This window comes from Ursus americanus, chromosome 26 (assembly GCF_024610735.1).
Source record: "Ursus americanus isolate L20-20 chromosome 26, mUrsAme1.1.p, whole genome shotgun sequence".
In the NCBI taxonomy this organism is placed as follows: domain Eukaryota; kingdom Metazoa; phylum Chordata; class Mammalia; order Carnivora; family Ursidae; genus Ursus; species Ursus americanus.
In genome coordinates, this window is record NC_142152.1 from 7,387,739 (window position 1) to 7,412,534 (window position 24,796).

Here is a 24,796-nt window from a genome sequence, read left to right on the forward strand (position 1 = left end):
ATATTACCCATTAATCAGTTGTTACTAACTCTGCAATGTTACTGTTAGCCTCGCTTATACGTAAGAAATGATGATCGTATACAACTAAGAAATATTACGAAATATGAACAGGAGGTAAAACAAGAAATTTCACTTTTCTTTCACCTTGTTTTTTAAATTAAAGGTCGATGTCTGGATCCCAATGAACAATTGGAAAGATTAAACCTTTCTGGTAACCAAATATGTTCTTTCAAGGTATGTTTAAGTGGAACAGTCTATTTTTATTTACCAACTTGGTTCATGAACCATCTTATTGCAGAAAATGTACTAAATAGTTCTCTTTTAAAGAACAATTTGGGGCGCCTGGGTGGCTCACCTCAGGTCATGATCCCAGGGCCCTGGGATCGAGTCCTGCATCGGGCTCCCTGCTCAGCGGGGAGCCTGCTTCTCCCCTTCCCACTCACCCTGCTTGTGTTCTCTCTTTCTCTGTCAAATAAATAAATAAAATCTTTTTAAAAATTCTAAAAAAAGAACAATTTAATTATTTTGGACTATTCAATATTCTAAGAAATTTTAGAGGCAGCTGATTAAGTTGGCCCTAATGATCTGACGCTATTAAAATCAAACAAGAAACTATTTATTTGGCTTAGTTTTCCTCTGATGTTTCTGGCTACACCTCTGGTTTTTCATCTTCTCCCAGCATCTAAAGTAGACTGGTTGAGGTTAGTCCCAGGATCTTTTCTCATTACTATCTGCATTCATTCTCTAAATAATCTCATCATCTTTTGACTTTAAATACGTTTTATTCATTTATTACTCCTAACTTTCTACTTTTCCTAACAGCTATTTCTATTTCTACTTTCCCGCATAACTCCTCAGAACTATAGATATCTCCTATTCTAATTCAGACTGATTTCCTCTGCACCGAACCTTCTTCTCCTGCAGCCTTCTCCACCTCTCTAAACGGCATCTCCATCTTTCTAATAACTTAAGCCAAAATCCTTACAGTCATTTTTTTTTTACTCCTCTTATCCTTCATAACCCATATCCAATCCATTGGCAATTTCTATTGGCTCTACCTTCAGATATGTCCAGTTTGACCATTTTTTACCACCTAGATCTCTACTAACCTGGTTCAAGATACCATCATCTCTAACCTGCATTTTAGAAAGAAAAAAGGGGGAAAAAGCCTCCAAACAGGTCTCTCTGTGCTTATCCTTTCACTACTGTCAGTCTGTTTTCTACACAGCAAACTTCTCCTTCAAAAACTATGTCAAATCAAATCACTCTTCTGCTCAAAACTCTCCCTTGGCTTCTCATCTCTTTTGAAGAAAAATCCGATTCCTACAATGGCCCACAAGACTCTGTATAATCTAGTTCCCCCCACACTATATCTCTGACCACAGCTTCTACCACTTTCCCCTTTGTTTACTCCATTCCAGCCACTCTGGTCTCCTCACTGGTCCTTGAATATAGCTAGTGCTCTCATCTTGGGGCCTTTGCACTTGCTGGGATATTCGTCCCCAAATATCTTCATGGCTCATCTCCTCATTTCTTTCAGGATTTTGTTCAGATGTTATGTTCTTAGTGACACCTTTCCTGGCCAATTTAGTTAAAATAGCAATAACCCCTACTACCCTCCATAACCCAAAGCATTCCCATCACTTTTTCCTTGTTTTTCCTTCTTGGAACTTATTCTCATCCCTTACTAGAATACAAGCTCCATGAGTGCAGAAACCTTGCCTGTTTTGTTCACTGCTGTATCCACAATGTTTAAAAACAGTATTTGACATGTAAAGTCTCAATACACATTTGAATGAAAGAGAGGAAAACAAAAAGACAATGTTTATGGCATATAATGTAGGTGAAAACATACGGCATTTATAATTTTGACAGTGTCAAATTGAAAGTGCATACTCAAACACTTCCTCTAGACAGCAATGAAGACAGAGGAATAAATTCACTATAAAAATAATTTTGAATCGATCATTATTAAAATACACATTCTCTTACTCAGAGAAGAATATTAGACATCAAAAAGCTATAGAATGAGGCAGAATGTTATAAACACTTTAACCAGAAGTTTTAAAAACATAAAAAGTTTAAACAAAATTTTATTGGTCAAATTCAAGAGGAAATATTTGGTGTGAACACTGAGAGGCTGATAGAATTTCAACAGGCATTGGAGGAGGATCTTCTACAATGCAGTGGGAGGGACTCGTGGGGTCACGAGTTCAAGCCCCACATTGGCATAGAGATTACTGAAAAAATACCTATATATTTGTATATACATAAACATGTGCCTTGGGAAATAGGCATTCTAAGATGGGGAGAACAATATGCATGAAGACATGGTGGTAAGAAATCAAGGCGTATATTTGAGAACATCAGCAGAAGAAAGCAGAGGGAACTATGAAAGATAAATTTGGAATGCTGTGGGAGGTAATTTTTAAGCTAACTTATGAGACATGAGTAGGATGTGTCTAGGGAAAGAGCATTCCAGGCAAAGTGTGAAGGACCTAAGTGGGGGGGAAAGAGCATGGTAAATTCAAGAAACTAGAAATCTGTGGCTGGAACAGAATGAGGGAGAGAATCAAGTTGAAGCTGAAGAAGATATGTACGCAGTGCTGCGAGGATAAGGTTTTGTCCTACCAAGAAGCCACGCAGTTTATCTTACCCTGGCTAGCATGTGGTGCTTCAGCCTGTGGGGTGGAAGAGCATAGCTGCATAGAAAGATCTGTCACTTCCAGCACTGCCACAAGCCAGAGGCAGCATTGTACTGTGGTAACATGAAGCTTAAGCAAAATAATAATGTAAAGCTCTTAGAATAATGACTAGCACACAGTAAGTACTCAATAGATATGTCATTTTATGATTATTATCACTTTAATTACATTAACCTATTCTATTTCAATCTCCTCATCAAAAAAGTGAGGATAAAAACTGCATTGTGAAAATTTATTATATGGCATAAAATTAAAAAGGTTCTTTATAATAATGATGGCTATTTTTCAGAAAAGCATTGAAACATGGTTCACAGCAACTTTTACTATTCTCACATTAAGAATGTTCTTGAAACACAATTATCTTGAATTTTTATCTCTAAACTTTCCACCCACCCTGAAAAAATACTATACTGGTGGTGATGGTATAACTTCTGTGCCACTTTCGATCCATAACAGGTACCACAACACCAATTTGCAGTGAGATTTTTGTGCTTTCATAGACTCCAATGTCATCTGACTTTGGACTATAGGTGGGGGTTGGAGGGGGCTCCTGTGTAAGACTTCAAAGTTCATACCTACCGTAGCCCAGACTGAGCCCAGCTCAGAGGCAACAGAGCCACCCAGAAATCAAAGAGAATGTTTACTCCTTGGAACAGTATGATGATTTACCTTCCTTGCCCATGCAGAATTTGACCAAATAATTCTCTGCACAACTCTGTCCAGAAATCTCCATTTCAGAGCAACTCTGCTTAGTCCCACTTCTGCCCTGAGCCCAGTACTAGCCTTGGGGCCAGCTAGCGAGAGTTTGGACACACATTGGCCACCCGAGCCTGTCTTAACTTTTGACTCTAGAGCCTGACTTCACTTTTTATTTCCCCATTCCATTTGTATTTTACCTTCAGAACTAATGCCTTCTGGTTTTTGCTTTGGATTTCCTTTAACTCTGATTCTGACTCTCCTAACTAGCATTACATCTGTTTAAGGCCAATCCCACCACAGTACCCTCCTCCATCAGGCCTCTGTCATGAATTCTTTAGTTTTCTCAACACTTTAAAAATATAACCACCATTCCTAGCTTAGAGACTGAGGGCCAAAGCCCATATAGACCTTTAGCTTATAGACTTGTATATGCATAAGCAATTGGTAATAGAGTTGTAATAAATTCTGTAACAAAGGTAAACCCAGTGGCTAAGAGAGTTCATAGGAGGACCATCTGCCCCACACTTGGGCGATGAAACAAAACTCCCAGAAAAGATGATACTAGGTTGAGTCTTGACAGATTAAGAAGTAAAACTGGGATGAAGTTCAATGCACTCAAAGGTAGCAGCATGAGTGAAGGTATAATGATAAGTTGCGGTCTAGCACATTCTGAAACTTCCACTTGTTCCATACAGCTAAAACAAGAAATGTTAGGGTTGAAACAGAAGACACAAGACTTGAAGAGTTAAGCAAGGGCCAGATGCCAAATAAAGGAAGGTGTAAACAACAGCTTAACCTCAGGATAAAAGATGTTCAGGAGAAGCACTGGTCTGGCAGTGCGTTATTAGTCCCCCCACCCCCACCTCCACAGGGTGTGAGGAAAATGAGGCCCTTAGGAGAAAGCTAGGTTTCAGTTGCTATGAACTGGTAGAAAGGGCATTTACAGAAGAAAAACAAGGAAACAAAAACCTCTAAAAATCAGGAATTCAACAGTGATAATGATAAAACAGGGGTCCCCTAGCTTTTGATGAGAAAAGAAGATCTGGAGGCTGAGGAGAATGGTAAGCAGTGTTCCTAGAGTGGTAAGTGTGGGAAATGGTGGCAAAGGAAGCAGGAGATCTACAGATACTGGGGACGATTGTTAGCAAAGGGGCTGTGCAGAGGAGGTAATGTTGTCTTAATAAATAAATGTGCTCAGGTGACTGGCTCCAAGGTCCCAGGTGAAATGCATGGTTTACTAAATATTCTTTGGCCTCCTATATTTAAAATATATAGTTATAGAAGAGCCTGCTGTTTAATTACTGCTATCTATTCTTCATGTAGTTGACACGTTTTTCACTAGAGAAAATAAATTTTATCCATCTAAATCACTTTAACATGTTTAAGCACATAGTAAAATGCATTACATTAAATTACGGGTGATCTTAAGTGTTCAAATGCCTCCTTTAGAAATGGACAGTTACAATTAATTAATTAAACATTATTATTGCTGTTGTTTTAGGACCTCACTAACTTAACCAGGCTGCGTCGCTTAAAGGATTTGTGTCTGAATGATCCTCAATACAAAACCAATCCAGTTTGTCTGCTGTGTAATTATTCCACACATGTGTTGTACCACTTGCCTAGCCTTCAAAGACTTGACACGTTTGATGTTTCAGCAAAACAGATCAAGGAACTGGCAGATGTAAGTGCATTGCTAATCAGATATCTGTGACTTAAGTTTAATTAACTGCTTCTTTCCGGCTGTGTTCACATATGGTAGGTAGTATTATCTTGTCAGTTCTTGTCACCAACTCTACTTTTGCCCCAGTGAGCTGGATATTTCACATAAATGTAGATAAATAATAATATTAGTACTAGAATATCAAATTTGATGACAGTAGATGGTGAATTAATAGAAAAACATTATAATTTATACAAAACTAAAAGAAAGAAATCTGAAAGATTATTATGAGTGTTAAGAATAATTGAACTAGTGGGGCGCCTGGGCAGCACAGTAGTTAAGTGTCTGCCTTTGGCTCAGGGCGTGAACCCAGCGTTCTGGGATCGAGCCCCGCATCAGGCTCCTCCGCTGGGAGCCTGCTTCTTCCTCTCCCACTCCCCCTGCTTGTGTTCCCTCTCTCACTGGCTGTCTCTCTGTCAAATAAATAAATAAAATCTTTAAAAAAAAAAAGAATAATTGAACTAGTGCTATACATACAAAAATTAATAAGGCCTAACTATAAAGTAGAAATGAAATAAGTAACCCTGTCATTTGGAATACTATATATCAAAATTAGAAAATATCCATGGTTGATGGTAGTATGACAGGATTAAGTAGATTTTAATCTAATTAAAGATGATTTGGGGTTCCCTAGAAGTACAGGTGGATCAACCCACACTCCCAAAATCTTGAAGATATCTCAAATCTTGAAGACAGCCAGTCCTAGGCTGCCACGGAAGGTGAACCTCCCAGTAAAGGGGTTACTTTCACATGCCATCAGAGAAATCTATAATTTCAGGGGCGCCTTGGTGGCACAGTCGTTGAGCGTCTGCGTTCAGCTCAGGGCGTGATCCCGGCATTACGGGATCGAGCCCCACATCAGGCTCCTCCGCTGGAAGCCTGCTTCTTCCTCTCCCACTCCCCCTGCTTGTGCTCCCTAGCTGGCTGGCTGTCACTCTGCCAAATAAATAAATAAAATCTTAAAAAAAAAAAAGAAATCTATAATTTCAGAAGGTAGTGCATAGGAATTCGCCATATTTATTAATAGTCTTTTCACACTGTGTTTCTTCCTCTCCTTCCAGTCCAGTGTGCCACATTCGTTCATTCTGTTAACCGTGTGGTAAATAGGTTCTGAGTATCTATGGTGTGCCAAGCATGAGGGTGCCCCACATGAGACCTCCCATCCTTTCCTTGTGGCTCATCCATCATCTCAATATAAAGCATGCCTTTATCTATTTATCTTTTTCCTCTTCTCTTGCTAGCCTGAGGATTTATTCTCAGGTTCCATTCTCTCCTCCCTTTTCCTAACTGACTCCCACCCCAATCCAAAAAGTGAACTGTTTTGCAATATCAAGCAAAGGGCTCGAGTTCTTGTTTACTAGCAGATGATCAGAGTCATTGGAGATTCAGGAAAGAATGTCTTCTCTAACAGTGTTAAATCAAAAATAACAGTAAAACTTCACAGTAACACATTTTTGAAATGTCCATTATTATCTGCAGAGTTTTACATTAGGCAGTTTCTTCAAAGGTCAGCTTGTTCATGCTTCATGAAATTAGTTGGCTTATTAACTTATCCAACAAATATTTAATACCTATTTCATTTCAGGCACAGCTCAGGCCCTAGAGATACAGAGTGACTGAAACAGACAAAATCCCTGCTTGCTTAGAGTTTGTATTCTTATGAGAGAAGACAAATAATAAGCAACTAAGTAGGAAAACAACTAGTATGTCAGGTAGTGATAAATGCTATGGAGAAAAATAAAACAAGGGTGAAGGAAACTGGATTATTGGTAGGGGCAGAGGGAGGAGTGTTACCTATTGTATATAGAATTGTTGGGAGAGGATTTCCTCAGGCAACACTTGGGCAGAGACCCGAAGGAAGTAAGTGAGCAAGCTTTTCAGGGATCAGCAAATGCAAAGAACTTGAGGCAGGAGCATGTGTCTCATATTTAAAGAACAGGAGGTTTGTGTGGGTGGAGCTGAGTCAGTGAGAGGAAGAGAAGAGATGAAGACAGGAATGGTGAGGGGGGGGAGTCATATGAGACTGTAGGATGTTATAAAGATCTTGGCTTTTACTTTGAGTGAGGTGGGGCCACTGGAAAATTTCAAAGAGGAGAGACAAAATGACTTATGTTTTAAAGGGATCCTTTTGGCTAATGGATTAAGAATAGAGGATTTGAGGGAAAAGGTGAGTGAAGGGAAACCAGTAGAGCCCAGTTACTGGGATGAGAGGTGTTGATGGTTTGATACAAGGTGTCAGTGGAAGAGTTGGTGAAAAGTAGTCAGATTCTGTAGTAGTTAGAAGGGTGGAACCCACCTGGATTTGCTGATAGATTGGATGTGAGGTGCTGAGGAAAGAAACAGAATAATTCCAAGTTATTGGCCTCAGCAACTGAAGGAGGGAAGAAGTTGCTTTTAATGAAATGAGGGAGAATATGGAAGGAATAGGTTAAAAGGAAGAGTCATGGTTTAATTTTTAGGCATGTAAAATTTTTTTAAAGATTTATTTATTTTAGAGAGAGCACGCACACATGCACGCAAGTGGGGGGAGTCTGAAACTTAACTGACTGAGCCACCCACCCAAGTATGTAAATTTTGAGCAATCTTTTGAACATCTAAAAGGATATGTCCAATAAGTAGTTGGGTATATGAGTCTGCTATTTAAGAAAGTTGCCTGGATTGGAGATACAAATATGAGAGTTGAAGTCAGAAAGATGGTGCATAGGCCAGGGACTAGATAAATCACCAAGGGAATGGTGTAAATGGGGAAGTGTGTCAGTTGGGTGTTAGAGACTGGGGAACCTGCAGGAGAGGTGGAAGGGGAGAGGTAAGAGAGGCAGATTCTTTTGACATTATGGCTAAGGTTGTCATACATTTGATTTAGTCTTGTATATGTCAGAAGTATCAATAAAAGAACAAAATAAGGAATTGTTATACAGTTCCCTATATCTTCTCTTTCTTCACACTTTTAAGGCAAAAATAAGATATGTAATATAGCTCGAGTTTTTACTTAGATCAAGATGATTTTTCAAATTCAAAGTATTTTTATTTAAGGGTTGCATATGGATTTCCAAGATGCTTTTTCTTCATTACCATTCATAAGGAGACAGGTTGTACCAGGTTGTGGCAATTGTCCAATGTCATAAACTCTTGAGCAGAGTACTGTTGATTCTTCAAATTTTCATCCATGACTATGGAGTCATTTGTGTAAACTGTAAGTGGCAAGTAAAGTCAGGAGGACCACCAGGGAGTCAGCATGCGAAAGAGGGAAGAATATGGGAGTTCAAAAGAGAAGACTTGGGTTCAAGCTGCAGCTGTATCCATTACAGCCAGTCACTTAGACAAGGGCTTTCCCTTCTCAAACTTCAGTTTTCAGAACTATTAAAAGAGTGTCGATAAAAGTAGTACCTGTCCCAAGTGTTATTGTAGGGATCCAGTGACTTAATGCGCATAAAAGCCCATTTTAATTGTTGAATACTATAAAAATAATCACTATGAAACTGCAGTTGAGCCTATGACTTTTCATTCTTTTATGTTAATCAAAGAAGTAAATGGAATGAATCCATGCAACTGGATTTTCCATTATAGTTATTTTCAAAAAAAATTTTTTTTACTGTAATAAGCAAGTAATTCTACCAAAGTGGAATTGAGTGAAAAATGAGTTCAACATTCCCAAAAGTCCAAATACAAAAAAAGCAAATTGAAATACAGTAAGCCTACAAAGTCGATTTGTCATGTATTTACAATTTACAACACAGTCTTCCCCACTTTTCCAAAGTCTTAGTATATACTCTCAAACAAGGACAAAAAACCCTTACCGATAATTCTTATTTACTGTTATGACACAGTAAGTGATTTTGAAAGAGTTCAGGAATAATAAAATATCACAATTTATGTTCCCAAATGCAGATATAGGTATATTCTTAATAAAATATAAAAGTACAGTAGAAGAAACTGTGCAGAGATACACTAGAAACAAATCAGTAGATATCTGTGGAAGGTGGGGCAACTGGGCAGATGGGAAACACGTGTGGGAAGTAGACTTTTCATTGTATACTTTTCAATTATTTTGGTGTTTGACACATGAATATATTACTTATTCAAAAATAAAAATTAGGGGTGCCTGGGTGGCTCAGTCGATTAAGCATCTGCCTTTGGCTCAGGTCATGATCTCAGGGTCAAGCCCTGTGTTGGGCCCCCTGCTCAGTGGGGAGTCTGCTTCTCCCTCTCCCTCTGTCCCTGACCCCCACTGGTGCTCTCTCCCTCCCTCTCTCTCAAATAAATAAAAATCTTTTTTAAAAATTAAAAACAAAAGAAAATCAGTATGTTTTTTCCCCCATCTAAGGGACTCCAAGTTAAATTTGAATTTCAGATAAGCAACAAATAATGTTTTAATATCATACTTCTTAAACTTAGTTATACTTATTCACCTATACTCAAACATTATTTACTGTTTACCTAAAGTTCAAATTTAACTTGGCTTCTTATATTTTATCTAGCAATCCTAACTCTACCCATATTCTCCCGTTTTAGATTTAAGAATTCGGTAGAAATTTTTTAGCTGCCACTGATTCAAAGCATTCTTTATTGGATTTTCCATTTTCTCCAAATAGTCAAAAATTAAGAAACATGACTTGCTATTTCCTTTTTTCTTCTAACTCAGTTGCACTTCCAAAAAAGTTCTTCTTTATCAGGAATTGTTTATACCTTAATCATCCTAAAACACATTTTTTTTTCCCTGAGCTGTTCTGTGTTGTTAATGCCTTATTTTTTGTGGAGGAATTTAGTGATTTCAGTTTCAAAACTTCATAATATGCATGGGCAAGGGAATTCTTTTGGCCCATTCATCATGCCATATATTTGTGTCTATTCCATCTTTTATGCCAAATAATCCTGTTGGGATTGATTATCCACTTGATTATCCACTCTCTACCAAATAAATCACATAGCAAGAGCCCGTGTCTATGAAAGTACATGTCCAGAGCAGTGTACAAAGCCTTCTGAATTATTTGAGGTACAGGTTTCCTAAAAAAGACAAATGCCTTCATTATTTCAGGTCAACAGTTAAATCTAGGCCACATTTTTTTTTAAAGATTTTATTTATTTATTTGAGAGGGAGAGAGCAAGAGCACAAGAGCAGGGGGAAAAAGAAGGAGACTCCCCACTGAGCAAGGAGCCTGATGCAGGTCTCCATCCCAGGACCCTGGGATCATGACCTGAGCCAAAGGCAGACACTTAACCGACTGAGCCACCCAGGTGCCCCTTTAGGTCACATTTAATAGTGCATCTGTTATGTTTATTTTCTCCTCAGCTAGTTCTTTTTGACTAATACTGCTTGAGTATTAGCTGCATTCGTATAATATTAGTATAGCTGGTATATTTTTCAATAGTAGATTTAATCTATTCATCATCATGTATTTATTAATAACTGGGTGATCCCCTGGTATTAAGGTATTCTAGGTAATGGGTAGATTGACAACTTAATCATTTGCTCAATTGAAAACAAGTTTATTTAGAGCATCCTTTTAGAGAATTGGAAAAAAAAAACATCAAATCCATGATTTCTTAGCCATGCTTTTAAAAACTGAACTGAATAATGTTACATTTGCTTTGAATGCTTTTCAATGTATTTTTCCATAATTTAATCAAATAGGAATAATGTAATTACATATTTGCTTTAGTAGTACTGCCTCTTTATCTAAATGATACGATTTTATAAACTGAATTCTATCTGGAGCCTCTTAACATTGTCATCCTCGAAATAAATGTGAATATGCCTCACACTTAAAATATTATCCACAAAGAAAGTCTTTAGAATTTTATAGTCTGCTTATTAAGTTTAAATACAGCACTCTGTAGCCATTACCATTTCAATTATCATCATTATTAGTAACTGAGCATGCAAAATTTTCCAGTGAGTTATATAAAACATATCACACTCCTGTAATGCCACTAATAATTACTTATAATGTTTTTTGCTTCAGCTAATCTTTTGTTGTTTTTTTTCCCCTCACTTTTAGACCACAGCAATGAAAAAAATAATGTATTACAATATGCGTATAAAAACTGTTCAGAGGCATCTTAATGAAGACCTTGAAAAACTGAATGATCGAAAATGCAAATTACAGAAGTTGCCAGAAGAACGAATAAAATTATTTAGCTTTGTGAAAAAAAATGTAAGATTTAATATTATAAAATTTCAGTGGCTATATCGTACAAAAACTGGCAATAAGACAGCATTATCTTTTAAATTTTATATATATAGAAATAATTCTTTTATTAATACCTCCAAGTTTGCCCCCAAACTTTTGATTCCACTTGCTTGACTAAGCTTCACTGTATGCTTAGAAGTCTACAACCATAAAAACGTATAGGCTTATTAATTTATAAACATTTTAAAAAGCTGAGAAATTCAATATGTATCCAAAAGTAATAGAGCTCTATTAGAGTTATTTCAGCTGCATTTTTATTAGACACCTTCAGGCTGTGCTCAAAATTCATTTTTTTGCCTAAAGTGCTAAAATATTTACTAATATTAAGATATTAAGACAAGGTGGGAACTTTAAATCAAGCTATATTTTGGTAGTTATATTATGCATGTTTTTTTTTTTTTTTACCTGGAGTAAATTGGATTTCCTTTATCAAAAGTGGGCTCTGAAAAATTAAGGATTATTAACCTCAAAATAAAACTTTGTATATATTAGAACTTACTGTATTTTTTAAAGGCAAGGAAATATAATCATTCAACAAATGGTATCAAAAAAATAAACTATTTGGGAGTAGGGGAATTGATTCTTATTTTACACTCTACCAAAAATAAATGCCAGTGGGGAAAAAAAGAACTAAATGTAAAAATTTTAAAAACCTGAAAAAACTGACAAATACATAGATGAATATGTTTACCTGATCTCAGCCTGCCAAATAAAAGAAATATGAGATATGACAAAAGAACAGAATGTAGATTCAATTGCAAAAAATAAAAGTAAAACGCTTTGGTGCTTAAAAAACCATCATTAATAAAAGTAAACAATAAATGACAGTCTGAAAAATGTCTTCAACAAACATCCTGGACAAACTTGATATCCTTAGAATAAACAGTCTTAAATAAAACAAAAAGCAAATATTCAAATAGAAAAACTAAGCAAAGCACATAAACTGCTGTTTTACAAAGGAAGAAATAAAAAAATGACGAATAAACATTTGAAAGAAGAGCTCAACTTGATTATGAATTTCCAAATATGAATTAAGATAGCAACCATTTCGCCTATGAAACTGTCAAAGTATAACACATAATAGTACTCAGGCTGGTGAAGAGGAGTGTGACACTGATGGAATGTAATTTGGGTCGTATGTTTGCACAGCCTGAAAAGGCTTGTAGCCTTTGACCCAGTAAATCTACGTGTAGCCCTCTATTCTAAGGATTTGCCCCCTTAGGATTTGGATAAATATTTGGATGTGGATAAATATTTACATACATAAGATACCCATCACTGTACTACTGACAACAACAAGAAATTGGAAACTCTAAATGTTTAGCCAGAGAGGAAGAATTATTCATTCTTTTTTTTTTTTTTTTAATAATGATTTTTTATTATATTATGTTAGTCACCATACAGTACATCCCCGGTTTTTGATGCAAGGCTCGATGAGAATTATTCATTCTTAAGACAGAAGAGTATACTACCATTAAAACCTAAGTCTTTTAAATATATTTAATATTTATAAATACATTATCATTAATTATATTAATATATAATATAGGTAAGTTATATATTTCTAAAATGAGCCGGTTCTGGTTAATAATATAATAGAAAGTTATCCTTAAAGTAAAACATTAACAAAATTTATTTTTGAATAAAAAATGAACCAGTATATGAAAAAAAATGAACCAGTATATGGAAATCATTTTATATCTATTTTTATGTGGAAATGAACGTATTAAGTAAAACCTGCAAATGTGAAAAATAATACCTTAGATAAGATAAACCATAGACATTTTTATAAATATGCTTAGTTTGTTTTTTAACAATTGGATATAGCCATTATAGAGAGGGAGGACAGCTAATTAGTAAATTTCTATTTATATACACCTCCCCATGTTACAATTTATCTTGAAATCCTGAAAGGCTGGGATTAAGGCAAGGCAAGTGAGGCTGTGGGCCCAAAATCTGAGTGCTAAAAACCTCAGTAACCACAATAAATCACACCTAGCGCAATATTTTCTAAAAATGCAAATGAATGCCAACAAAGCCCATTATGAACAAGAAAAAACAAAATATCAAAATTTTAAATGAAGACATTGCTATGCTGAGTCATATATAGGAGACTGTGGCAAACGGAAAACTATGCATCCCTATATGCATGTTTTGTATATTTGCTATGGTTGATTTTTTCTCAGAATACCACAGTACTTGAAAAAAACATTGAAAAATTGGAAAGTAGGTATGACAGAAGTCACATTAATTTGAAGTGTAGGTATTTTATTTATATCAAAATCATTTTTTGTTATAATTTTACTTTGGTTTTAATAGAAGCAAACTCATCACTTAATATTTAAAAATCCATTTCTTTGCTTTTCTCATTGTCAATTAAAAAAACTGCCACATTTGAAGTATTTAAGACTGTCCCTTGGTCAAGAGAAATTGGCTGACTAAACTTGTACTGAAGTTGTAATCACATGTTTAGCATGTTTTTATGAAGTTTGGCCTATTTATTATCTAGATTTTTATTTTGTTAATTTAAATTAACTATATATTTAATAATTCCACTAAAAATTTTTGCTCTCTGGCACACTGATTTCAACAGCTGGAACGGGAACTTGCTGAACTCAAGGGATCTGGCAAAGGGCACAATGATAGATCCAATAACAATAAAGTAACTGAACTTGAAAAATCAAAGAACTGTGAAACTGTCACAGAAGAACCAAATCTTCAACAGAAGATACTGACCAAACTAAATGCCTTGAATGAAAGGGTAACATTCTGGAACAAAAAACTAGATGAGTATGTTTTATGAATTGTCTAGTTGTTCAAATTTGAAACATGAGAGAATAGAACGTTCTAGGCTATCAGTTGAGCTCAGTTCCCTTCTTCATGAGTGGAAAGAATTATATTATGAAGTAAAACATGGCATGTGTTTTTAGTCTGGTTCCCAGTAGAGCTTGACATCATTGGTTCAAAGCTAACATATGTAGTTTTTTCCAGAGGCAATACTTAGGCACAGCAAACTTCCCCCTACTGGCTTCCTGTCACATCACTGCTCTAGTGTCTGCAAACTAAAAACAGAACTGCTACTGATGCAGAAATTCACCACATAGATCTGACTGAGCAAAGCACATACACAATTGTCTGGAATCATGTAGAAACAAACTCTGGTTGAGTGTCAACTAGAAATATAAAGCAAGAAGACTTAGTAAGTACTGTGAATTTGTTATTTACTAGGGCACTAAATGGATAAGTTAGTTTGCCCTGTAAATACTACTACTACTACTACTAACTAACATTTATTGGATTCTTACTTCGTGTCAAATTCTTTGGTAAGAGCTTTACACGTATTTTGCCTATAATCCTCAAAAAAGCTTTTTCAGGTGTGGTACTATTAATATTGCCATTTTACTAAGAAACTACAGCATAAAAAGATCTGAGAGCCATAAGTGGTGGAGCCAGGATAGCTTTCTGACCTTCACATATTCTGAAGTTAACATAATTTGAAGTGATTTTAAGTGCCAGAAATAGAATATCTTTTCCTTGGTTTAACTGTTAATACCAAGCTTTCTTTATCCATTGACAGAGCCTATATTTTCACATCAGCTATTAAAAAAAAAATCTATTTTAATTGTAATGTGATTTTTAAGTTTTTCTAATAGCTTCATTTTTTTTCTTAAACAGAATTGAAGCAATTTATCATGTTGAAGTAAAGCAAAAGAAGAAAAGTCATGGATTATTGATCCCATTTTTGTTAATTGAGTTGGAGACTGTGGGAAATATCCACTTTGAAGAAGGCACTCGATATGATGACTGGTAAATCAATTTGATATTTAGTTACAGCTTTAAAAATAATTTTAGGTGCTTAAGATCATCAACCAAAATATCACTTATAAAACCTTAAGATGTCTAATTTTCAAAACACTTCTCATAGAATATTCATCCACTGTAAATTGGCCATTACCTATTTTGCCACCAATATATTTTCTGTTGCCAGAATATAATTTTTGAAAGTTTATGAACAAGTATTAATATTATATATGTTTATACTGTTCGTTTCCAGACTGGACATAGCCCTGGATTCTAAATATTGTATGAGAAGCTAGAATAGAGAAGGAATGCAGAAGCAGCATTGGCAACAACAGGCTGCAAACACTGGAGGAGGCTCCCTAGCAAAATTCCTGGGGGTCCACAGTCAGTCAAACCAGCTGTCCAGAGCTAGTTAGAGTCAGGGTGCACATAGACTCTGTGAGTTAAAATAAGGCATACACTTAAAAGCCAGGAATTTGGGTGGAAAGCCAGTTTAGATAAAAATGGAGAGAGCCACCAGAAAGGGAAGAAGCAGGAAACAGGATCCACACTTCAAAATCAAAGCCTACTGGTACAAACCAGGAAGTGGTTGTGTTGCCTCAACTCGAGGGTACAACCAAAGAAATGATTCTAAAGAACAGAAAGAAGGAAGAGAGGGGGAAGGGAAGGAAGGAAGGAGAAGGAAGGAAAGAAAGAAAGGAAGGAGGGAAGAAGGGAAAGAAAAAGTTTGCAGCAGAAAAATATCACTAATTTTGACTTTCACATTTCGGCAGTCATTTTCTCAAAATCGGGGAGCCCACGAACAAGCCAAAGATTGCCATAGAACCCTAGAAGCATACTGCAAATTTGGGGGTGTGGTGAAAAACCAGAAATGGGCTTAATATATCATCCCAGAGGATTTTACTCGAAGTCAGTGTTGAAACAAACACTGACTTTTATGGAGTAAAATAGAAAATTTGCATTAATTTTTATAGAGAAAAATATATGATTGTTATGGATTACTTTAAAACAAGCCCCCTGATTTATATTACATGTAGCTCTTACTTCTGCAAGTAAAAGCTTCTCGAGGGCCTTGGAGGTACGTTGGTGGAAAAGTCTGAGAAGTCCTGCCCAAATGAGAAAGAGACCTTTTAAAATACTTTCTTTTGTATCAATGCATCCATTTACCAGCAGTTACCACTGTCCGCTTAACCACAGTACTTGATTTTTATGTATAAAGATACAAAAGGTATTCATCCCAGTTCCCATATAAACAAATAAGGGCCTTGATTTTTCAAGCGCAAAAATTGAATGGTGTCTGTCTGCCGGGTACATGAATAATTTTTCAGTCTTTCATTTATATTCACTCAACCTAAATAGATTTGTTTATTATTATTTGTTTCTTTTTAACCTTCGCAGAGGAGGCGCATTACAAAACAAGTAGATTATAAAGAAAAAAACATAAAAGCAAAATGACTAAAGAGCCATTTAGGTAATTATGTCAGCCTGATAGTAAATTGGCTTTGATGGATTTTTTTAAAAGATTTTTTATTTATTAAAAAAAAAGATTTTTTTATGTATTTATATGGGAGACAGAGAGAGCACGAGCAGGGGGACGGGCAAAGGGAGGGGCAGAGCGAGAAGCAGGTTGAGTGAGGAGCCCACATAGGGCGTGATCCCAGGACCCCGTCACGCTTGATCCTATGACCCCGAGATCATGACCTGAGCCTCCTCCGCGAAGGTTAAAAAGAAACAAATGGATTTGTTTTGATGTTTTGATGGATTTTGATAAGCATTAGCAGTTGTTTACTTAGTTTTAATAAGAATAAACTTGATCCATTTTAAGAAGAAAATCAAATATATATTGGCAGAATTTGAAGGATTGTTTTTTATTTTTAGTGTACCACAAGCTTGGCCACCTTAGCTGTGATTTTTTTATGGATGTTAAGAAATATGGCTGTTTTATGGGGTGCCTGGCTGGCTCTGTTGGAAGAGCATGCAACTCTTGATCTAGGGGTCATGAGTTCAAGCCCCACATTGGGTGTAGAGATTACTTTAAAAAAAAAAGGAAATAACTACTAACATACTTTAAATTGCTCTATGCGTTACAGATCTAGTTATTTTATTTAAACACTGGCTTCTCTTTTATTAATACTTTAAAAGCCAGTGATTTAGGATTTAAATAAATAAATAAATTTAAATAAAAAGTACTGGAGTAGAGACAGAACCCAAATATAAAGATTTTCTGTCAAAATAGCCTTTGTTTATTTCTTTAGCAAAAGAGCATTGCAGATTTCTAATTATGTATCATTTAATATTTCTTAGCTTCATTTATGTTATGAAATAAAAGGACTATATTTTTCAGTTTAAAGATGACCTTGTTTCACAGAGACTTCCTTGCTGAGTAGATTTTTGCCACTGTAGCATTATCATTACAGATTCATATTATCTACCTATGTAGTATAGTTGAGTTAGCCATTGACAACAGACAACATTGGTCAAGTCAGGACGGACTCCAAAGCATAAGACACTGTCCTTGTGCTTGAGAAGCTTTGAACCTGGCTATAGATACAGGGTATTTACAATTTAAAGAAATAAGTTCAAAGCATCACAAAATAATATATACATGACTATAAATTCCCTGGGGACAGATAATAGGTTTCATGTACTTTGTAAGTCATAACAACTAGCATAGGGCTGGCTGGGTTCATAGCTCCATAAATAACTACTATTTGATGTTTCTAAATCACTTAATAGATACTCACTTAACAGTTTTTTTTTTTTTTAAGATTTTATTTATTTATTTGACGGAGAGAAAGAGCACAAGCAGGGGGAGCGGCAGGCAGAGGGAGAGGGAGAAGCAGGCTTCCCACTGAGCAAGGAGCCTGACGTGGGCTCGCTCCCAGGACCCTGGGATCATGACCTGAGCCGAAAGCAGACACTCAGCCAACTGAGCCACCCAGGCGCCCCTCAAATAAATAAAATAAAATCTTAAAAAAAAAAAAGAAAGAGAGAGGTGAAGTTACAAAGAAGGGATGGTTAGCAGCATCAAGTATGGTAGAGACTAGGAGAGTGAGGGCCCATCATTTCATCACTCATTCAGTGGTATGGGAATGTGTGAGCATCCCCAGTGGAGAGAGTTACACAGAGAGATGCCTACAACCACTCAATAATATCCAAATGATGCACTCATTTAGCAAATGTAGAAGGTACTGGAGCTCAATAAAACCTATTAAAATGTACTTCAAAATTCTGAACAAGGGTTCAATAAATACTGTCAACTTACTTGCTGACTTATATCAATATCTTATCAGTATAAAACAAAAAAGTTTCTTATACTGCTGTGACTCCCTGAAATAGTACAGGAAGTATGAAATCTTTATATATAAGAGTTAGATTACTGAAAGTTATTATATACACAAAAGTGAAACTGTTACCCTAAACTTCTCTTTCTTCAAAGCCCTTATCAGTTTAGAAATTATTTTATTTATGTCTTATTTATTTTTTGGCCAACTTCTTGCAATATAGGTTCCCTGAGAGCAGGGACCCTGCCTCATTCACTTCTATATCCCTAGTTATGAAGTTATTTGCAGTAGTCCAAATGAGAGATGATGGTGATTTGGACTAGGGTAATAAGAATGGTATTGATGACATAGGATTATATTCAGGATGTATTTTATTTTTATTTTATTTTAATTTTTTTTTTAAGATTTTATTTATTCGACAGAGATAGAGATAGCCAGCGAGAGAGGGAACAGAAGCAGGAGGAGTGGGAGAGGAAGAAGCAGGCTCATAGCGGAGGAGCCTGATGTGGGGCTCGATCCATAATGCCGGGATCACGCCCTGAGCCGAAGGCAGACGCTTAACCGCTGTGCCACCCAGGCGCCCCCAGGATGTATTTTAGATGTAGAGGCCAAACAGACTTGCCGAAGGTGGGGCAGAGAGGAGGCAAGGTTTATTCCTGGGATATTAACTTAAGCTACCAGTTAGATGCCGGTACCATGTACTGAAATGGAAAAGACTCAGGAGGAGCAGGCTTAGAGGCAGGTGATGAAATAAGTTTGGGAAGCCTATTCCATATGCAAGTGAACATACCAAGTAGGCGGTGGATGTTCAATTCAGGGTATATCCACCTAAATTGGGTAGAGATAAAGTCTGGAAATAAAATGTTCGAGTTTATTGGTATATATAAAATGTATTTTTTCTATATATTGCCAAGGAATCGGATTAAATCACCTAGGGATAGTGTTCATGGAAACAAGAGGAGAGCCAAAGAGTGATTCCTGGTGCAAGCCAACACTTAGAAACCTCAGAGGGAAAAAAAAAAAAAAAAAAAAAAAAAACCAGCAAAGAAAACCATGAAGGAGCAGCCAGTAAGAAGAAAGCCAGAAACATAGTTACACTGAAGCCAAAAAAGAAAGTGTTTTCAGTAATGGAGAATTACTCAACCAATGTTTCTTTTAATCAGAACACATATATAATAAAAAAACAACTCTTCAAAGTTTAGCATCTCTTTTATTGATTGAATAAATATACTTAGTTTGAAAACAGAGCTACAATATGACAATGTATCTTTAGCAAAAAACATAAAATATGGGATATAACTTTTATCATATGTAACTTTGTGTTCTTCAACATTTTAAAGACAATCTGTTATTTTCTTTGTATATATTCTGTCTTCTCATATAGGTTTAACTCCTGCTATGAATTAATTCTCTCACGTTTTTGTACATGGGACTTCAGAACATATGGTATTACAGGAGTGAAAGTAAAACGTGTCATCAAAGTCAACAACCGCATTCTGAGACTAAAGTTTGAAGAGAAATTCCAAAAGTTTTTTGACAATGAAGATATGCATGATTCAGAGTAAGAAGTTAAATTCCATAAGGAAAATTTTTATAGGAGTCTGATTTTATTTTGTAAAGAGTCTTTCTATTTTAAAAGTTTATAATATTAAAAATATACCTTGTTAGTAAATATTTCCTTTTCATGCATCTCCCTTGACTAGGATGACTTTACCCACACTGGGGCTCTTTTTGAGAATGAGGGGGATTGCTGGCTTAATAACAACACTGGAACATTCATTGTAAATGAGAAATATCCTGGGCAGGATATACAGTTGTCTTATCTATGGCTAAGTTTTTTAAAATCAATTCTCAACCATTTTTTTGGTCTCACTTATTCTTAAGGAACTATCGAAAGATGCTGGAATGTCTTTTTTATGTTTTTGATCCTGAAGTTACAGTGAAGAAAAAGCATCTTCTACAAATACTTGAAAAAGGATTCAAAGACAGTGATACAAGCAAGGTAGCATAAAATGTTGTTCAGAATAATACTTTTTTCCCTTTTTCTTTTTTTTTCTTTTCTTATTATTAACATATAATGTATTATTTATTTCAGGGGTACAGGTCTGTGATTCATCAGTCTTACACACTACACAGTACTCACCATAACACATACCCTCCCCCATGTCCATCACCCAGCTACTCCATCCCTCCCATCCCCCTCCACTCCAGGAACCTTCAGTTTGTTTCCTGAGATTAAGAGTCTCTTATGGTTTGTCTCCCTCTCTGGTTTCGTCTTGTTTCATTTTTTCCTCTCTTCCTCTATGATCCTCTGCCCTGTTCCTCAAATTTCACATATCAGTGAGATCATATGATAATTGTCTTTCTCTGATTATTTCACTTAGCATAATACCCTCTAGTTCCAGCCACGTCATTGCAAATGGTAAGATTTCATTCTTTTTGATGGCTGCATAATATTCCATTGTGGGGGGGCACCTGGGTGGCTCAGTCATTAAGCATCTGCCTTCCGCTCAGGGCGTGAGCCCAGGGTCCTGGGATTGAGCCCCACATCGGGCTCCCTGCTTCGCTGGGAGCCTGCTTCTCCCTCTCCCACTCCCCCTGCTTGTGTTCCCTCTCTCACTGGCTGTCTCTCTGTCAAATAAATAAAATCTTTAAAAAAAAAAATGCAGTGTGTGTGTGTGTGTGTGTGTACCATCTCTTCTTTATCCAGTCATCTGTCAATGGACATCTGGGCTCTTTCAATAGTTTGGCTATTGTGGACATTGCTGCTATAAACAGTGGGGTGCAGATGCCCCTTCATATCACTACACTTGTATCTTTGGGGTAAATGCCCAGCAGTGCAATTGCTTGGTCATAGGGTAGCTCTATTTTCAACTTTCTTTTTTTTTTTTTTTAAAGATTTTATTTATTTATTCGACAGAGATAGAGACAGCCAGCGAGAGAGGGAACACAAGCAGGGGGAGTGGGAGAGGAAGAAGGCAGGCTCCCAGCAGAGGAGCCTGATGTGGGGCTCGATCCCACAACGCCGGGATCACGCCCTGAGCCGAAGGCAGACGCTCAACCGCTGTGCCACCCAGGCGCCCCTATTTTCAACTTTCTGAGGAACCTCCATAATGTTTCCCCAAGTGGCTAACTTGCATTCCCACCAACAGTGTAGGAGGGTTCCCCTTTCTCCACATCCTCGCCAACATCTGTTGTTTCCTGACTTGTTAATTTTAGCCATTCTGACTGGTGTGAGGTAGTATCTCATTGTGGTTTTGATTTGTATTTCCCTGATGCCGAGTGGTGTTGAGCACTTTTTCATGTGTCTTTTGGCTATTTGGATGTCTTCTTCGCAGAAATGTCTGTTCATGTCTTCTGCCCATTTCTTTACTGGATTATTTGTTCCTTGGGTGTTGAGTTTGTTAAGTTCTTTTTAGATTTTGGATACTAGCCCTTTATCTGATATGTCATTTGCAAATATCTTCTCCCATTCTGTTGGTTGTCTTTTGGTTTTGTTGACTGTTTCCTTTGCTGTACAAAAGCTTTTTATCTTGATGAAGTCCCAATAGTTCATTTTTGCCCTTGCTTTCCTTGCCTTTGGCAATGTGTCTAGGAAGAAGTTGCTGTGGCTGAGGTCTTAGGAGGTTGCTGCCTATGTTCTCCTCAAGGATTTTGATGGATTCCTGTCTCACATTTAGGTCTTTCATCCATTTTGAGTCTATTTTTGTGTATGGTGTAAGGAAATGGTCCAGTTTCATTCTTCTGCATGTGGCTGTCCAATTTTCCCAGCACCATTTGTTGAAGAGACTGTCTTTTTTCCATCAGATATTCTTTCCTGCTTTGTCAAAGATTAGTTGACCATAGAGTTGAGGGTCCATTTCTCAGTTCTCTGTTCTGTTCCATTAATCTATGTGTCTGTTTTTATGCCAGTACCATACTGCCTTGATGATTACAGCTTTGTAATAGAGCTTGAAGTCCAGAATTTTGATGCCCCCAGCTTTGGTTTTCTTTTTCAACATTCCTCTGGGTATTTGGGGTCTCTTCTGGTTCCATACAAATTTTAGGGATATTTGTTCCATTTTTGTGAAAAAAAGTTGATGGTATTTTGATAGGGAGTGTGTTAAATGTGTAGATTGCTCTAGGTAGCGTAGACATTTTAACAATATTTGTTCTTCCAACCCATGATCATGTTACTTTTTCTGTTTCTCTGCGTCTTCCTCAATTTCTTTCATGAGTATTCTATAGTGCTCTAAGTACAAATTCTTTGCCTCTTTGGTTAGCTTTATTCCTAGGTATCTATCTTACGGTTTTGGGTGCAATTGTAAATGTGATCAACTCCTTAATTTCTCTTTCTTCTGTCTCATTGTTGTTATATAGAAATACAACTGATTTCTGTGCATTGATTTTATATCCTGTCATTTTACTAAATTCCTGTATGAGTTCTAGCAGTTTTGGGGTGGAGTCTGTTGGGTTTTCCACATAAAGTATCATATCATCTGCAAAGAGTGAGAGTTTGACTACTTCTTTGCTGATTCAGATGCCTTTTATTTCTTTTTGTTGTCTGATTGCTGAGGCTAGGACTTAAGTACTATTTTGAACAGCAGTGGCGATAGTGGACATCCCTGCCATGTTCCTTACTTTAGGGGAAAAGCTCTCAGTTTTTCCCTGTTGAGAATTTGCTATCACCAAACCAGCCCTACCAGAAATATTGAAAGGGGGAGTCCTCTAAGCAAAGAGAGAGCCCAAAAGTAACACAGACCAGAAAGGAACAGAGACAATATACAGTAACAGTCACCTTACAGGCAATATAATGGAACCAAATTCATATCTTTCAATAGTTACCCTGAATGTAAATGGGCTAAATGCCCCAATCAAAAGACACAGGGTATCAGACTGGATAAAAAAGCAAGACCCATCCATATGCTGTCTGCAAGAGACTCATTTTAGACCCAAAGACACCTCCAGATTTGAAGTGAGGGGGTGGAAAACCACTTACCGTGCTAATGGACATCAAAAGAAAGTTGGGGTGGCAATCCTTATATCAGACAAATTAGATTTTAAACCAAAGACTGTAATAAGAGATGAGAAAGGACACTATATCATACTTAAAGGGTCTACCCAACAAGAAGATCTAACAATTGTAAATATTTATGCCCCTAACATGGGAGCAGCCAATTATATAAACCAATTACTAACAAAATCAAAGAAACACATTGATGATAATACAATAATCATCACCCTCACTGAAATGGACAGATCATCTAAGCAAAAGTTCAACAAGGAAACACTGGACCAGATGAACTTCACAGATATATTCAGAATATTCTATCCCAAAGCAACAGAATACACATTCTTCTCTAGTGCACATGGCATATTCTCCAGAATAGATCACATCCTGGGTCACAAATCAGGTCTCAACCAGTACCAAAAGATAGGCATCATTCCCTGCATATTTTCGGACCACAATGCTTTGAAACTGGAACTCAATCACAAGAGGAAAGTTGGAAAGAACTCAAATACATGAAGGCTAAACAGCATCCCATAAAGAATGAATGGGTCAACCAGGAAATTAAAAAAGAATTTTAAAAATTCACGGAAACAAATGAAAATGAAAACACAACTGTTCAAAATCAAAGGCGGTTCTAAGAGGGAAATATATAGCAATACAAGCCTTTCTCAAGAAACAAGAAAGATCTCAAATACACAACCTAACCCTACACCTAAAGGAGCTGGAGAAAGAACAGCAAATAAACCTAAATCCATGAGGAAAAGAGAAATAATAAAGATCAGAGCAGAAATCAATGAACTAGAAACCAGAAGAACAGTAGAACAGATCAACAAAACTAGGAGCTGGTTCTTTGAAAGAATTAATAAGACTGATAAACCCCTGGCCAGACTTATCAAAAAGAAAAGTGAAAGGACCCAAATAATTATTGTAAAATCATGAATGAAATAGAAGAGATCACAATGAACACCGAAGAAATAATGCTTTCTTTCTAATGAATAAAGCTCTGCCATTGGCTAGGCAGGGTTCAATTCTTAATCCTTGTATCTATATTTATAACAAACTGCTGTTTCACAGACAGCTTGATGCTGGAAAGTACAGCATCATCTTTGTATTATACCAGTGTAAGTCCATCAGTTACTTTATCTGCCTGTCTTTATCTTTCTAGGTATCCTATTTTTATGTTGTGATCCTTTTATTGATGATCTTGAAATCTTCTCTAATCTGTTTTAAACTCTCTAATGTCCATCTTGAAAACACTCCCCATCTTGAAAAAAGAAATCCATTCACTCAACACTGCTGGAATTTCTAGCTATCATCTTCTTTTTCTTTTACTGACTCCACTTCTTTATTCTCTACCTCATTGTCCCCACCTTGCCCCCTGGTCACTGTGAGCTCTAAAATAC

At 36.5% G+C, this 24,796-nt stretch overlaps 1 protein-coding gene across 1 annotated transcript in view; it reads left to right on the plus strand.

Moving 5' to 3' along the window:
• The window catches only part of LRRC9 (leucine rich repeat containing 9), a 111,736-nt gene that overhangs the window by 11,753 nt on the left and 75,187 nt on the right, over positions 1–24,796 (plus strand). Inside the window, exons 6-12 of the mRNA XM_045810407.2 lie at positions 164–234; positions 4,906–5,088; positions 11,127–11,282; positions 13,912–14,108; positions 14,994–15,125; positions 19,788–19,964; positions 20,288–20,405. Coding sequence (XP_045666363.2) covers positions 164–234; positions 4,906–5,088; positions 11,127–11,282; positions 13,912–14,108; positions 14,994–15,125; positions 19,788–19,964; positions 20,288–20,405 — 1,034 coding nt within the window. The remainder of the gene's footprint in view (positions 1–163; positions 235–4,905; positions 5,089–11,126; positions 11,283–13,911; positions 14,109–14,993; positions 15,126–19,787; positions 19,965–20,287; positions 20,406–24,796) is intronic.